At 55.8% G+C, this 14,874-nt stretch overlaps 1 protein-coding gene across 1 annotated transcript in view; it reads right to left on the minus strand.

Annotated features, from left to right (window-relative positions):
• Window positions 1–14,874, minus strand: part of LOC122547517 (uncharacterized) — a 117,113-nt gene that overhangs the window by 91,226 nt on the left and 11,013 nt on the right. Inside the window, exons 2-5 of the mRNA XM_087981717.1 lie at window positions 13,591–13,701; window positions 8,300–8,413; window positions 4,303–4,359; window positions 3,248–3,361 (exon numbers count right to left, since the gene is read on the minus strand). Coding sequence (XP_087837843.1) covers window positions 3,248–3,361; window positions 4,303–4,359; window positions 8,300–8,413; window positions 13,591–13,701 — 396 coding nt within the window. The remainder of the gene's footprint in view (window positions 1–3,247; window positions 3,362–4,302; window positions 4,360–8,299; window positions 8,414–13,590; window positions 13,702–14,874) is intronic.

Here is a 14,874-nt window from a genome sequence, read left to right on the forward strand (position 1 = left end):
CTCCGTCCGTCCCCCACGCTGTGTCTCTCTCTCTCTCCGTCCGTCCCCCACGCTGCGTCTCTCTCTCTCTACCTCCGTCCCTCACGCTGCGTCTCTCTCTCTCTCTACCTCCGTCCCCCACGCTGTGTCTTTCTCTCTCCCTCCGTCCCCCACGCTGCGTCTCTCTCTCTCCCTCCGTCCCCCACACTGTGCCTCTCGCTCTCCCTCCGTCCCCCACACTGTGCCTCTCGCTCTCCCTCCGTCCCCCACCCTGCGTCTCTCTCTCTCTCCCTCCGTCCCCCACGCTGCGTCTCTCTCTCCCTCCGTCCCCCACGCTGCGTCTCTCTCTCTCCCTCCCTCCGTCCCCCACGCTGCGTCTCTCTCTCTCCCTCCGTCCCCCACACTGCGTCTCTCTCTCTCCGTCCGTCCCCCACGCTGCGTCTCTCTCTCTCTCTCCCTCCGTCCCCCACGCTGCGTCTCTCTCTCTCTCCGTCCGTCCCCCACGCTGCGTCTCTCTCTCTCCCTCCGTCCCCCACGCTGTGTCTTTCTCTCTCCCTCCGTCCCCCACGCTGCGTCTCTCTCTCTCCCTCCGTCCCCCACACTGCGTCTCTCTCTCTCCGTCCGTCCCCCACGCTGCGTCTCTCTCTCTCTCTCTCCCTCCGTCCCCCACACTGCGTCTCTCTCTCTCTCCGTCCGTCCCCCACGCTGCGTCTCTCTCTCTCCCTCCGTCCCCCACACTGCGTCTCTCTCTCTCCGTCCGTCCCCCACGCTGCGTCTCTCTCTCTCTCTCTCCCTCCGTCCCCCACACTGCGTCTCTCTCTCTCTCCGTCCGTCCCCCACGCTGCGTCTCTCTCTCTCTCTCCCTCCGTCCCCCACGCTGCGTCTCTCTCTCTCTCTCTCCCTCCGTCCCCCACGTTGCGTCTCTCTCTCTCTCTCTACCTCCGTCCCCCACACTGTGTCTCTCTCTCTACCTCCGTCCCCCACGCTGTGTCTCTCTCTCTCTCTCCCTCCATCCCCCACACTGTGTCTCTCTCTACCTCCGTCCCCCACGCTGTGTCTCTCTCTCTCTCCCTCCGTCCCCCACACTGTGTCTCTCTCTCTCTCCCTCCGTCCCCCACGCTGCGTCTCTCTCTCCCTCCCTCCATCCCCCACACTGCGTCTACCTCTCCCTCCGTCCCCCACGCTGTGTCTCTCTCTCCCTCCCTTCATCCCCCACACTGCGTCTCTCTCTCTCTCTCTCTCCCTCCGTCCCCCACGCTGCGTCTCTCTCTCTCTCTCCCTCCGTCCCCCACGCTGTGTCTCTCTCTCTCTCCCTCCGTCCCCCACGCTGCGTCTCTCTCCCTCCATCCCCCACGTTGTGTCTCTCTTTCTCTCTCTCCCTCCCTTCATCCCCCACGCTGCGTCTGTCTCTCTCCCTCCATCCCCCACACTGTCTCTCTCTCTCTCTCTCCCTCCATCCCCCACGCTGCGTCTCTCTCTCTCTCTCTCTCCCTCTGTCCCCCATACTGCATCTCTCTCTGTCTCTCTCCCTCTGTCCCCCACGCTGCATCTCTCTCCCTCCGTCCCCCACACTGCGTCTCCCTCTCCCTCTGTCCCCCACGCTGTGTCTCTCTCTCTCTCCGTCCGTCCCCCACGCTGCGTCTCTCTCTCTCTACCTCCGTCCCTCACGCTGCGTCTCTCTCTCTCTCTACCTCCGTCCCCCACGCTGTGTCTTTCTCTCTCCCTCCGTCCCCCACGCTGCGTCTCTCTCTCTCCCTCCGTCCCCCACACTGTGCCTCTCGCTCTCCCTCCGTCCCCCACACTGTGCCTCTCGCTCTCCCTCCGTCCCCCACCCTGCGTCTCTCTCTCTCTCCCTCCGTCCCCCACGCTGCGTCTCTCTCTCCCTCCGTCCCCCACGCTGCGTCTCTCTCTCTCCCTCCCTCCGTCCCCCACGCTGCGTCTCTCTCTCTCCCTCCGTCCCCCACACTGCGTCTCTCTCTCTCCGTCCGTCCCCCACGCTGCGTCTCTCTCTCTCTCTCCCTCCGTCCCCCACGCTGCGTCTCTCTCTCTCTCCGTCCGTCCCCCACGCTGCGTCTCTCTCTCTCCCTCCGTCCCCCACGCTGTGTCTTTCTCTCTCCCTCCGTCCCCCACGCTGCGTCTCTCTCTCTCCCTCCGTCCCCCACACTGCGTCTCTCTCTCTCCGTCCGTCCCCCACGCTGCGTCTCTCTCTCTCTCTCTCCCTCCGTCCCCCACACTGCGTCTCTCTCTCTCTCCGTCCGTCCCCCACGCTGCGTCTCTCTCTCTCCCTCCGTCCCCCACACTGCGTCTCTCTCTCTCCGTCCGTCCCCCACGCTGCGTCTCTCTCTCTCTCTCTCCCTCCGTCCCCCACACTGCGTCTCTCTCTCTCTCCGTCCGTCCCCCACGCTGCGTCTCTCTCTCTCTCTCCCTCCGTCCCCCACGCTGCGTCTCTCTCTCTCTCTCTCCCTCCGTCCCCCACGTTGCGTCTCTCTCTCTCTCTCTACCTCCGTCCCCCACACTGTGTCTCTCTCTCTACCTCCGTCCCCCACGCTGTGTCTCTCTCTCTCTCTCCCTCCATCCCCCACACTGTGTCTCTCTCTACCTCCGTCCCCCACGCTGTGTCTCTCTCTCTCTCCCTCCGTCCCCCACACTGTGTCTCTCTCTCTCTCCCTCCGTCCCCCACGCTGCGTCTCTCTCTCCCTCCCTCCATCCCCCACACTGCGTCTACCTCTCCCTCCGTCCCCCACGCTGTGTCTCTCTCTCCCTCCCTTCATCCCCCACACTGCGTCTCTCTCTCTCTCTCTCTCCCTCCGTCCCCCACGCTGCGTCTCTCTCTCTCTCTCCCTCCGTCCCCCACGCTGTGTCTCTCTCTCTCTCCCTCCGTCCCCCACGCTGCGTCTCTCTCCCTCCATCCCCCACGTTGTGTCTCTCTTTCTCTCTCTCCCTCCCTTCATCCCCCACGCTGCGTCTGTCTCTCTCCCTCCATCCCCCACACTGTCTCTCTCTCTCTCTCTCCCTCCATCCCCCACGCTGCGTCTCTCTCTCTCTCTCTCTCCCTCTGTCCCCCATACTGCATCTCTCTCTGTCTCTCTCCCTCTGTCCCCCACGCTGCATCTCTCTCCCTCCGTCCCCCACACTGCGTCTCCCTCTCCCTCTGTCCCCCACGCTGCGTCTCTCTCTCTCTCACTCCTTCCATCCCCCACGCCGTGTCTCTCTCCTTATCTCTTTCCTACAATCCTGCCAATGTAACTCACACATACCATGTACTTACAATGAAAAAGTTGGATTCCAATAGTGGCATCATGTAGAGGGAGACAAAATAAGCTCCTGCACCAATCACAGCTGCAATCGTGCTTACCATGTGCATCAATAATATCACTTGCTTCTGTAAGAAATTTAACAAAGGTGTTAAACAGATGGTCCCTTTTTTCCTGAAAGCTGTTCCTTTTCTCATGGAGACTGTGTCCTTGGGTTTTCTCAGAGGGGTAATAAACCGCTCCCTGCTCCAATTAGACTGGTTAATGGGTATTGAGAGGCCTTTTTGTTTATATGTCAACAGATGAGACTTCAGGCCAATGTGGTCATGTTTTGGAAGTGACTTGTACAATGAAAGGGGAGTGGGCAGCTCTCTCGCTGAGCAGTTCAGTCCAAAACAAGTGAGGAGTTCAACAGTGAGCTGTGTGGAAACTCCCTCTCCTTCTGCCCTTCTAACTTCAACCTGTAAGCATCTGTTCCATTTTTTAGACTGTTTTTTGAGGGTGTTTGTTTATGGGACTGCTGTGTATATTCGGGACAGCATAAGTTCTGTCGGGGCTCTTTATTCTGTTCTTTGTGTTTATTTGTGTAATTTTGTGAATACATTTTTAGCTGTTTTAAAACCTGGTAGTCAACTTCTCTAACTGACTCCAGGTAACGTTCACTGTCCACTTACTGAAACAAATGGCAAAGTTATGGTCTGGGGCTGCCTGCTTAAGATGGTTTGAGTGGTCTGGCCTAGTCCATAACACAGGTCATGCAGCAATGCCTGGGCTGACGAATCCCATCGGAGCCGAGTGTCCCTGTGTCTTAAGGAACTTCCCACTTGCCTCCCACTCCATAGCACCATGGAGTCCCGTCCTAGGCTGAGGCAGCTCCTTGCTTGGATACCCAGTGACTGCAGCTCCACAGCATCGTGATTAACTCTCCTCCTACCCATGGAAGCCGCTGAGCTCCCGAGGAGGTACAGGAAACTGTGTGCACCAATGCCTTCTCACAGCAAGCGAAGACACAGAAAACAAACATCAGCAACCACAGACATTCTCAAAAACAAATGCTCAGAATACTTACAAGATGGGTATTGGATGTGTTTATAATGTCAACCAGCAGCGATCCTGATATGATATACTGGGGAGAAAAAAGTACATTGTATGAGAAATACTTCCAATGTTTTGATTCAACTACTCTCTACTGCTCTTTATTCTCCACAAGTCTCTTCCCAATCTGTCAGCCTCATCTCCGCCTTTCACTGTGCCCCTTTGTCCCCTTTTCTTTTCCATTGGGATATCTTGAAAAGTATCCGTACTACCGAGGGAAAGATGCTGGATGCTTTAAAATGCATAAAGGTGGATAAATCCCCAGGAACTGATCAGGTGTATCCCAGAACATTTGGGAATCTCGGGAGGAGATTGCTGGCCCCATGCTGAGCTACTTGTATAGTCAATAGACATGGGTGAAGGACCAGGAAACTTGAAAGTGGAGTCGCAGGTAGATAGGATAGTGAAGGCGGCGTTTGGTATGCTTTCCTTTATTGGTCAGAGTATTCAGTACAGGAGTTGGGAGGTCATGTTGCGGCTGTACAGGACATTGGTTAGGCCACTGTTGGAATATTGCGTGCAATTCTGGTCTCCTTCCGATCGGAAAGATGTTGTGAAACTTGAAAGGGTTCAGAAAAGATTTACAAAGATGTTGCCAGGGTTGGAGGATCTGAGCTAGAGGGAGAGGCTGAACAGGCTGGGGCTGTTTTCCCTGGAGCGTCGGAGGCTGAGGGGTGACCTTATAGAGGTTTATAAAATCATGAGGGACATGGATAGGGTAAATAGACAAAGTCTTTTCCCTGGGGTCGGGGAGTCCAGAACTAGAGGGGCATAGGTTTAGGGTGAAAGGAGAAAGATATAAAAGAGACCTAAGGGGCACAAAAGGTGGTACGTGTGTGGAATGAGCTGCCAGAGGATGTGGTGGGGGCTGGTACAATTACAACATTTAAGAGGCATTTGGATGGGTATATGAATAGGAAGGGTTTGGAGGGATATGGGCCGGGTGCTGGCAGGTGGGACTAGATTGGGTTGGGATATCTGGTCAGCATGGACGGGTTGGACCGAAGGGTCTGTTTCCCTGCTGTACATCTCAACGACTCTCTGATTCTATGGAGGGTGGTAATGTGGTGCCATTATTTCAGAAAGGTTTATAAAATCAAGAGGGTCATGGATAGGGTGAGTAAGGTTTTTTTCCCAGGGTAGAGGTGACCAAAACTAGAGGGCATAGGTTTAAGGTGAGGGAGAAAGATTTAAAGGGGACCTGAGAGGCAACTTTTTCACACAGAGAGTGGTACATGCGTGGAATGAGCTGACAGAGGAAGTGGTGGAGGCTGGTACAATTACAACATTTAAAAGGAATCTAGATGGGTATATGAATAGGAAGGGTTTTAGACTCCCCGTACCCAGGGAACAGGCTTTGTCTGTTTATCCTATCCATGTCCCTCATGATTTTATAAACCTTTATGAGGTCACCCCTCAGGGGATATGTGCCAAGTGCTGGCAAATCTGGTCAGCACAGGCACGTTGAAACAAAGGTCCGTTTCATGTTTATAACATGATGACTCTAAGTATTCATCTAAATGTCTTGATTTGGTTTATTATTATCACATACCAAGTGAAAAGTATTGTTTTGTGTGCTAACCAGGCAAATTAGACTTGACCTAAGTATATCAGGGTAAGAGAACAGAATGCAGAATACAGAGTTACAGCTACAGAGAAAGATCAACTCTAATATAAGTGAGGTCCATTCATAACAGCGGGAATGAAGCTGTTCTTCAAACTGTTTGCACGTGCTTTCAAATTTTTGTATCTTCTGCCTTATGGGAGAGGGTGGGAGAGGTCTAGAACTATATTGGCTGATTTCCCGAGGCAGCAGACCTTCCAAGATAATTGGCAGGTGTCAGCCTGACACTTGCTGTGGTAGTGAGTTCCATATTCTCACCACCCTCTGGATGCTTGTGCTGAATTCCCTCTGGGATTTATGCAGTCATCCCGTATTTATATTTCTCCAGTTTTCGATTACCTCTTAAGTGGAAATGTTATCTTTACGTCTGTACATAAAGCTAAGTCCCATAGATGTTGAAAATCTGCAATGAGTGTAGGAAATGCACGCACTACTCAGCAAGGAAACAATGGTGCCGTGGGAATGTCTCTGGGCCAATTATCCAGAGGCCCAAGCTGCGGATATACCAGGGCAGCTGCTGAAATCCAAATTCAACTAACTAATAAATCTGGAATTGGAAGAAGTCACAGTAAGATTGTCAATAATTGTCATAAAACCCCCCCAAACCCCTGATCTGGCCAGTGGATTATGCCTCTGACTATGGATCAGAAGACTGTGGATTTGACTTTCACGGTAGCTCAGTGGTTAGCACTGCTCACCAGTAGCAGCGCTCGAGACCCTGGTTCGATTCCACCCTCAGGTGACTGTCTGTGTGTAACTTACGTGTTCTCCCCATGTCTCTGATGGGTTTCCTCTGGGTTTCTCCCACAGTCCATGGATGTGCAGATTAGGTGGATTGGCCATGGGACATGCAGGGTAACAGAGACTCGGTAGAGGGTGGGAGGCTCTTTGGTAGGTCGGTGGAGGCATGATGGGCCAAATGGCCTACTTCCACTGTCGGGACTCTGTGATTCTTTTAGAATTAAACAAATGTCCCTCCCGTAAGGAAATCTGACTGACAGTTAGCTCCAGTTCCATGCAATGAGGTTAATTTTCAACTACTTTCTGAAATGCCCCAGCAGATCTCTCCATTTCAGGGGAATTAAGGCATCCATACCCTGTGAAATAAGGGCAAAGAGATGGGTTTGGGCCTACGGAAACAACCGACCTCTCCGTGTTCTTGAAGCAGCCATTGAATCACCTCTCTGCCTGTCTTCTCTTTTCTGGAGAAAGGCCCATGAGTCTGTTCGATTGTTACCAACAGCTGTGCTCTCTCAGCATAAAATCTAAATTATTTTAATAATGACAGGGATGATAATGTTCCAACAGCTTTTAGATTAGATTCCCTACAGTGTGGAAACAGGCCCTTCGGTCCAACATCGACCCTCTGAAGAGTAACTCACCCAGTCCCATTTCCCTCTGACTAATGCACCTAACACTACAAGGAATTCAGTATGGCCAATTCATCTGGCCTGCCCATCTTCGGACTGTGGGAGGAAACCCGCACAGACACAGGGACAGCATGCAAACTCGACACAGACAGTCTCCCGAGGCTGGAATCGACCCTGAAACCCTGGTGCTGTGAGGCAGCAGTGCTAACCACTGTGCCACCCATGAATTTTACCCAACAGGCATCCTACACACTGCTTCAGGACAACGTCCCAAATTCTCAATACTGGTAGAAATAAAATCCTGGTCTCAGAAGGTATGAAGACAGATTGAGTACGATGGGCCGATAATCCTCAGAGTTCAGAAGCACGGCAGGTGATCTCGCTGAAGTTCACAAACCCCTTTAAGAGTAAGGGTGAATGATGGAGAGTCTAGAACGGGGACAGGGAATTGCAACCAGTTGTACATCTCTCTCAAGGTCTGAGTTGGAACACATCAGCATGCAGAAAGCCTAAAAGAGATTGAGTTGAGGAGCCGCATTCGTCTTATTTTTAGTGATGGGAAGCAAAGCCAATCATGACACTGCATTTCAACGGAATATTTCACCGAAAGAAAACTAGATTGGAATGTCTTTTTTTATGAAGGTTTCCATTTCAAAGGTGAGAAATGTTGACAAGCTGCGAGTGGAGGGTGGCAGCGTCACAGTCTCAAATTCAGGTGATGACCATTCCCCACCGAGATTATTTCTTTCCTCGGAAAGTATTGAAAATTTGGCATTTTAGAGTCCGGGGAGCAGTGGAGGGAATTGAGGAACACAGAAGTGATCAGGGAAACAGATTACAGGGAAAGGATTAAACATGGTCAGACTGAATGACATGTCAGGCCAAAGCGATCAAACAGCCTTGTTCTCCTCTATCTTCTGATGAATCTCCTTGGATCATGTTATTTATGAAAAATATTTATATCCAACTGAACATACCCAAATTCCTGTCCACCAGGGAACGCCAATGAGAACAGCAAAGACATAGCTTTCTACAAAATTCAGAGGAAGACCGAACACTACCTGAATGATTCCAATCATGATCTCAGTGATCTGTAACACAAGACAAACATGATTTCAACGAGAATGATGTTCCACAAACATTAATCTGTTCAGCCCCGTTTCACCCCGCCAGATTCCTGATGAAGGGCTTGTGCCTGAAACGCCGCTTGTCCTGCTCTCCAGATGCTGCCTGACCTGCTGCGCTTTTCCAGCGCCACACTCTCGACTGTGATCTCCAGAATCCGCAGTCCTCACTTTCTCCTAGTACCACAACATACCAGGTTAAGAAAGTTTCTGGGTGAAAAAGGTGGTGAATATAATACTGAGTGTCTAAATGTGCAAAAAGGAAATGCACAGGCTTTGCTTGAAACAAAAATAGGGCACTCCCTCAGCACTGACCATCCCACAGTGGAGCACTCCCTCAGCACTGACCCTCCGACAGTGCGGCCCTCCCTCAGCACTGACCCTCCCACAGTGCGCCACTCCCTCAACACTGACCCTCCGACAGTGCGGCGTTCCCTCAGCACTGACCCTCCGACAGTGCGGCACTCCCTCAGCACTGACCCTCCGACAGTGCGGCACTCCCTCAGCACTGACCCTCCGACCATACGGCGCACCCTCAGCACTGACCCTCCGACCGTGCGGCTCTCCCTCAGCACTGACCCTCCGACAGTGCGGCCCTCCCTCAGTACTGACCCTCCGACAGTGCGGCCCTCCCTCAGCACTGACCCTCCTACAGTGCGGCTCTCCCTCAGCACTGACCCTCCGACAGTGCGGCCCTCGCTCAGCACTGACCCTCCGACAGTGCGGCCCTCGCTCAGCACTGACCCTCCGACAGTGCGGCACTCCCTCAGCACTGACCCTCCGACAGTGCGGCCTCCCTCAGCACTGACCCTCCGACAGTGCGGCCCTCCCTCAGCACTGACCCTCCGACAGTGCGGCCCTCCCTCAGCACTGACCCTCCGACAGTGCGGTTCTCCCTCAGCACTGACCCTCCGACAGTGCGGCACTCCCTCAGCACTGACCCTCCGACAGTACGGCCCTCCCTCAGCACTGACCCTCCAACAGTGCAGCATTCCCTCAGTCCGGCCCCTGTGACAGTGCCACATTCCCTCCGTCTGACCCTGTGCCAGTGCAGCATTCCCTCAGTCCAGACCCTGTGACAGTGTAGCATTCCCTTAGTTCGGACACTGTGACAGTGCAGCATTCCCTCAGTCCAGCCCCCGTGACAGTGCAGCCCTCAGTCCGGCCCCCGTGACAGTGCAGCATTCCCTCAGTCTGACCCCGTGACAGTGCAGCATTCCCTCAGTCTGACCCCGTGACAGTGCAGCATTCCCTCAGTCTGACCCCGTGACAGTGCAGCATTCCCTCAGTCTGACCCCGTGACAGTGCAGCATTCCCTCAGTCCGGCCCCCGTGACAGTGCAGCATTCCCTCAGTCTGACCCCGTGACAGTGCAGCATTCCCTCAGTCCGGGCCCCGTGACAGTGCAGCATTCCCTCAGTCCGGGCCCCGTGACAGTGCAGCATTCCCTCAGTCCGGACTCCGTGACAGTGCAGCATTCCCTCAGTCCGGACCCCGTGACAGTGCAGCATTCCCTCAGTCTGACCCCGTGACAGTGCAGCATTCCCTCAGTCCGGACCCCGTGACAGTGCAACATTCCCTCAGTCTGACCCCGTGACAGTGCAGCCCTCAGTCCGGACCCCGTGACAGTGCAGCATTCCCTCAGTCTGACCCCGTGACAATGCAGCATTCCCTCAGTCTGACACCGTGACAGTGCAGCCCTCAGTCCGGCCCCCGTGACAGTGCAGCATTCCCTCAGTCTGACCCCGTGACAATGCAGCATTCCCTCAGTCTGACACCGTGACAGTGCAGCCCTCAGTCCGGCCCCCGTGACAGTGCAACATTCCCTCAGTCTGACCCCGTGACAGTGCAGCCCTCAGTCCAGCCCCCGTGACAGTGCAGCATTCCCTCAGTCTGACCCCGTGACAGTGCAGCATTCCCTCAGTCTGACCCCGTGACAGTGCAGCATTCCCTCAGTCCGGCCCCCGTGACAGTTCAGCATTCCCTCAGTCCGGCCCCCGTGACAGTTCAGCATTCCCTCAGTCCGGCCCCCGTGACAGTGCAGAATTCCCGCAGTCTGACCCCGTGACAGTGCAGCATTCCCTCAGTCTGACCCTGTGACAGTGCAGCCCTCAGTCTGACCCTGTGACAGTGCAGCATTCCCTCAGTCTGACCCCGTGACAGTCCAGCCCTCAGTCCGGACCCCGTGACAGTGCAGCATTCCCTCAGTCCGGCCCCCGTGACAGTGCAGCATTCCCTCAGTCTGACCCCGTGACAGTGCAGCCCTCAGTCTGACCCCGTGACAGTGCAGCCCTCAGTCCGGCCCCCGTAACAGTTCAGCATTCCCTCAGTCCAGCCCCCGTGACAGTGCAGAATTCCCTCAGTCCGGACCCCGTGACAGTGCAGCATTCCCTCAGTCCGGTCCCTGTGACAGTGCAGCATTCCCTCAGTCCGGCCCCCGTGACAGTGCAGAATTCCCTCAGTCCGGACCCCGTGACAGTGCAGCATTCACTCAGTCCGGACCCCGTGACAGTGCAGCATTCCCTCAGTCCGGACCCCGTGACATTGCAGCATTCCCTCAGTCTGACCCCGTGACAGTGCAGCATTCCCTCAGTCTGACACCGTGACAGTGCAGCATTCCCTCAGTCTGGACCTCGTGACAGTGCAGCATTCCCTCAGTCTGACCCCGTGACAGTGCAGCCCTCAGTCCGGCCCCCGTGACAGTGCAGCATTCCCTCAGTCTGGACCTCGTGACAGTGCAGCATTCCCTCAGTCTGACCCCGTGACAGTGCAGCATTCCCTCAGTCCGGACCCCGTGACAGTGCAGCATTCCCTCAGTCTGACCCCGTGACAGTGCAGCATTCCCTCAGTCCGGACCCCGTGACAGTGCAGCATTCCCTCAGTCCGGACCCCGTGACAGTGCAGCATTCCCTCAGTCCGGACCCCGTGACAGTGCAGCATTCCCTCAGTCCGGACCCCGTGACAGTGCAGCCCTCAGTCCGGACCCCGTGACAGTGCAGCATTCCCTCAGTCTGACCCCGTGACAATGCAGCATTCCCTCAGTCCGGCCCCCGTGACAGTGCAGCATTCCCTCAGTCTGACCCCGTGACAGTGCAGCATTCCCTCAGTCTGACCCCGTGACAGTGCAGCATTCCCTCAGTCCGGCCCCCGTGACAGTGCAGCATTCCCTCAGTCTGACCCCGTGACAGTGCAGCCCTCAGTCCGGACCCCGTGACAGTGCAGCATTCCCTCAGTCTGACCCCGTGACAATGCAGCATTCCCTCAGTCTGACCCCGTGACAATGCAGCATTCCCTCAGTCCGGCCCCCGTGACAGTGCAGCATTCCCTCAGTCTGACCCCGTGACAGTGCAGCATTCCCTCAGTCCGGCCCCCGTGACAGTGCAGCCCTCAGTCCAGCCCTCGTGACAGTGCAGCATTCCCTCAGTCTGACCCCGTGACAGTGCAGCCCTCAGTCCGGCCCCCGTGACAGTGCAACATTCCCTCAGTCTGACCCCGTGACAGTGCAGCATTCCCTCAGTCCGGCCCCCGTGACAGTGCAGCATTCCCTCAGTTTGACACCGTGACAGTGCAGCCCTCAGTCCGGCCCCCGTGACAGTGCAGCATTCCCTCAGTCCGGCCCCCGTGACAGTGCAGCATTCCCTCAGTCTGACACCGTGACAGTGCAGCCCTCAGTCCGGCCCCCGTGACAGTGCAACATTCCCTCAGTCCGGCCCCCGTGACAGTGCAACATTCCCTCAGTCTGACCCCGTGACAATGCAGCATTCCCTCAATCTGACACCGTGACAGTGCAGCCCTCAGTCCGGCCCCCGTGACAGTGCAGCATTCCCTCAGTCCGGCCCCCGTGACAGTGCAGCATTCCCTCAGTCCGGCCCCCGTGACAGTGCAGCATTCCCTCAGTCTGACCCCGTGACAGTGCAGCATTCCCTCAGTCTGACCCCGTGACAATGCAGCATTCCCTCAGTCTGACCCCGTGACAGTGCAGCCCTCAGTCCGGCCCCCGTGACAGTGCAACATTCCCTCAGTCCGGCCCCCGTGACAGTGCAGCATTCCCTCAGTCCGGCCCCCGTGACAGTGCAGCATTCCCTCAGTCCGGCCCCCGTGACAGTGCAGCATTCCCTCAGTCTGACCCCGTGACAATGCAGCATTCCCTCAGTCTGACACCGTGACAGTGCAGCCCTCAGTCTGACCCCGTGACAGTGCAGCCCTCAGTCCGGCCCCCGTGACAGTGCAGCATTCCCTCAGTCTGACCCCGTGACAGTGCAGCATTCCCTCAGTCTGACCCCGTGACAGTGCAGCCCTCAGTCCGGCCCCCGTGACAGTGCAGCATTCCCTCAGTCTGACCCTGTGACAGTGCAACATTCCCTCAGTCTGACCCCGTGACAATGCAGCATTCCCTCAGTCCGGCCCCCGTGACAGTGCAGCATTCCCTCAGTCTGACCCCGTGACAGTGCAGCATTCCCTCAGTCTGGCCCCCGTGACAGTGCAGCATTCCCTCAGTCTGACCCCGTGACAATGCAGCATTCCCTCAGTCTGACCCCGTGACAGTGCAGCCCTCAGTCTGGCCCCCGTGACAGTGCAGCATTCCCTCAGTCCGGCCCCCGTGACAGTGCAGCATTCCCTCAGTCCGGCCCCCGTGACAGTGCAGCATTCCCTCAGTCTGACCCCGTGACAGTGCAGCATTCCCTCAGTCTGACCCCGTGACAGTGCAGCATTCCCTCAGTCTGACCCCGTGACAGTGCAGCATACATTCCATCCAATTTAAAAGTAACAGGCATGCCATGCATTTCTGGGGGCCCAACTGGAAACTTCCACCATAAGAGGGCTCGGAATGTTTGAGTGTGTTTAGAGGCTGTCAAGATTTCTTGTTCCTAATTATTTAAACTGTTACGGGGATAGGGTGAGCAAAACACAATGAAGTGTTCCTTCAGCGAGGATTGTATTAAATGGTGGAATAGCCTCAAAACGTTGACTGGCTTCTTCCTGTTCCTGTGCATTGGCTCATGGAGTAGTGCAGCCAGATTCTCAGTGTATACTTGTTGCCTGGATTGTAACCGGACTGAGGGGGAGATGCGAGAAACATCAGTTCAGTGATAGCAGTAGCTTTACGTGCTGTTAAGTACCACGGCAAGAAACAATTAGTCTTACACCAAATATTTTCAGCTCCCTGCTGACAAAGAAGCTTACACGCCTGAGATAGGTCCCCTCTTCCTCAATTGAATCAATATAGAGGATGGGCTCATCTCCAATTCCTAATGGCTAGAGAGAAAAAAAGAGACCTTTAGTAAACAACACCCGAGACCACCACAGAGTTTTACAAGCTAGCTCAGGAGACTGAGGAGAACATCACTCACACGCGGGAATGGATAAAAATGCAATAAACACTTGGCACCCAGCAGGTCTCTGCAAACAGTCATGTACGGAGTGAACAGAGATTATTTCATTTTCAACAGTAATACAAGATGACAAAAACACAGGAGAGAAGCCATATACATCTGCCTTCCAAATATCGCCATGTCATCATTGCATTCACTTCAGAACTTTGGACATAAACTAATGTTATGCATCACCACAGACAACAGCAGTGCGGCGCTCCCTCAGCACTGACCCTCCGACAGTGCGGCCCTCCCTCAGCACTGACCCTCCGACAGTGCGGCCCTCCCTCAGCACTGACCCTTCAATAGTGCGGCACTCCCTCAGCACTGACCCTCCGACAGTGCGGCCCTCCCTCAGCACTGACCCTCCGACAGTGCGGCGCTCCCTCAGTACTGACCCTCCGACAGTGCGGCGCTCCCTCAGTACTGACCCTCCGACAGTGCAGCCCTCCCTCAGCACTGACCCTCCGACAGTGCGGCGCTCCCTCAGCACTGACCCTCCGACAGTGCGGCGCTCCCTCAGTACTGACCCTCCGACAGTGCAGCCCTCCCTCAGCACTGACCCTCCGACAGTGCGGCCCTCCCTCAGTACTGAACCTCCGACAGTGCGGCACTCCCTCAGCACTGACCCTCCGACAGTGCGGCCCTCCCTCAGTACTGACCCTCCGACAGTGCAGCCCTCCCTCAGCACTGACCCTCCGACAGTGCGGCCCTCCCTCAGTACTGACCCTCCGACAGTGCGGCCCTCCCTCAGTACTGACCCTCCGACAGTGCAGCCCTCCCTCAGCACTGACCCTCCGACAGTGCGGCCCTCCCTCAGTACTGACCCTCCGACAGTGCGGCACTCCCTCAGTATTGCCCCTCCGACAGTGCTGCCCTCCCTCAGCACTGACCCTCCGACAGTGCCCATTCCCTTAGCACTGACCCTCCGACATTGCAGCCCTCCCTCAGCACTGACCCTCCGACAGTGCGGCGCTCCCTCAGCACTGACCCTCCCACAGTGTGGCCCTCCCTCAGCACTGACCCTCCGACAGTGCGGCACTCCCTCAGCACTGAC

The sequence above is a fragment of the Chiloscyllium plagiosum genome, unplaced genomic scaffold, assembly GCF_037043375.1.
Source record: "Chiloscyllium plagiosum isolate Xiang-an unplaced genomic scaffold, Cpla_swu_hap1 HiC_scaffold_40, whole genome shotgun sequence".
NCBI lineage: Eukaryota > Metazoa > Chordata > Chondrichthyes > Orectolobiformes > Hemiscylliidae > Chiloscyllium > Chiloscyllium plagiosum.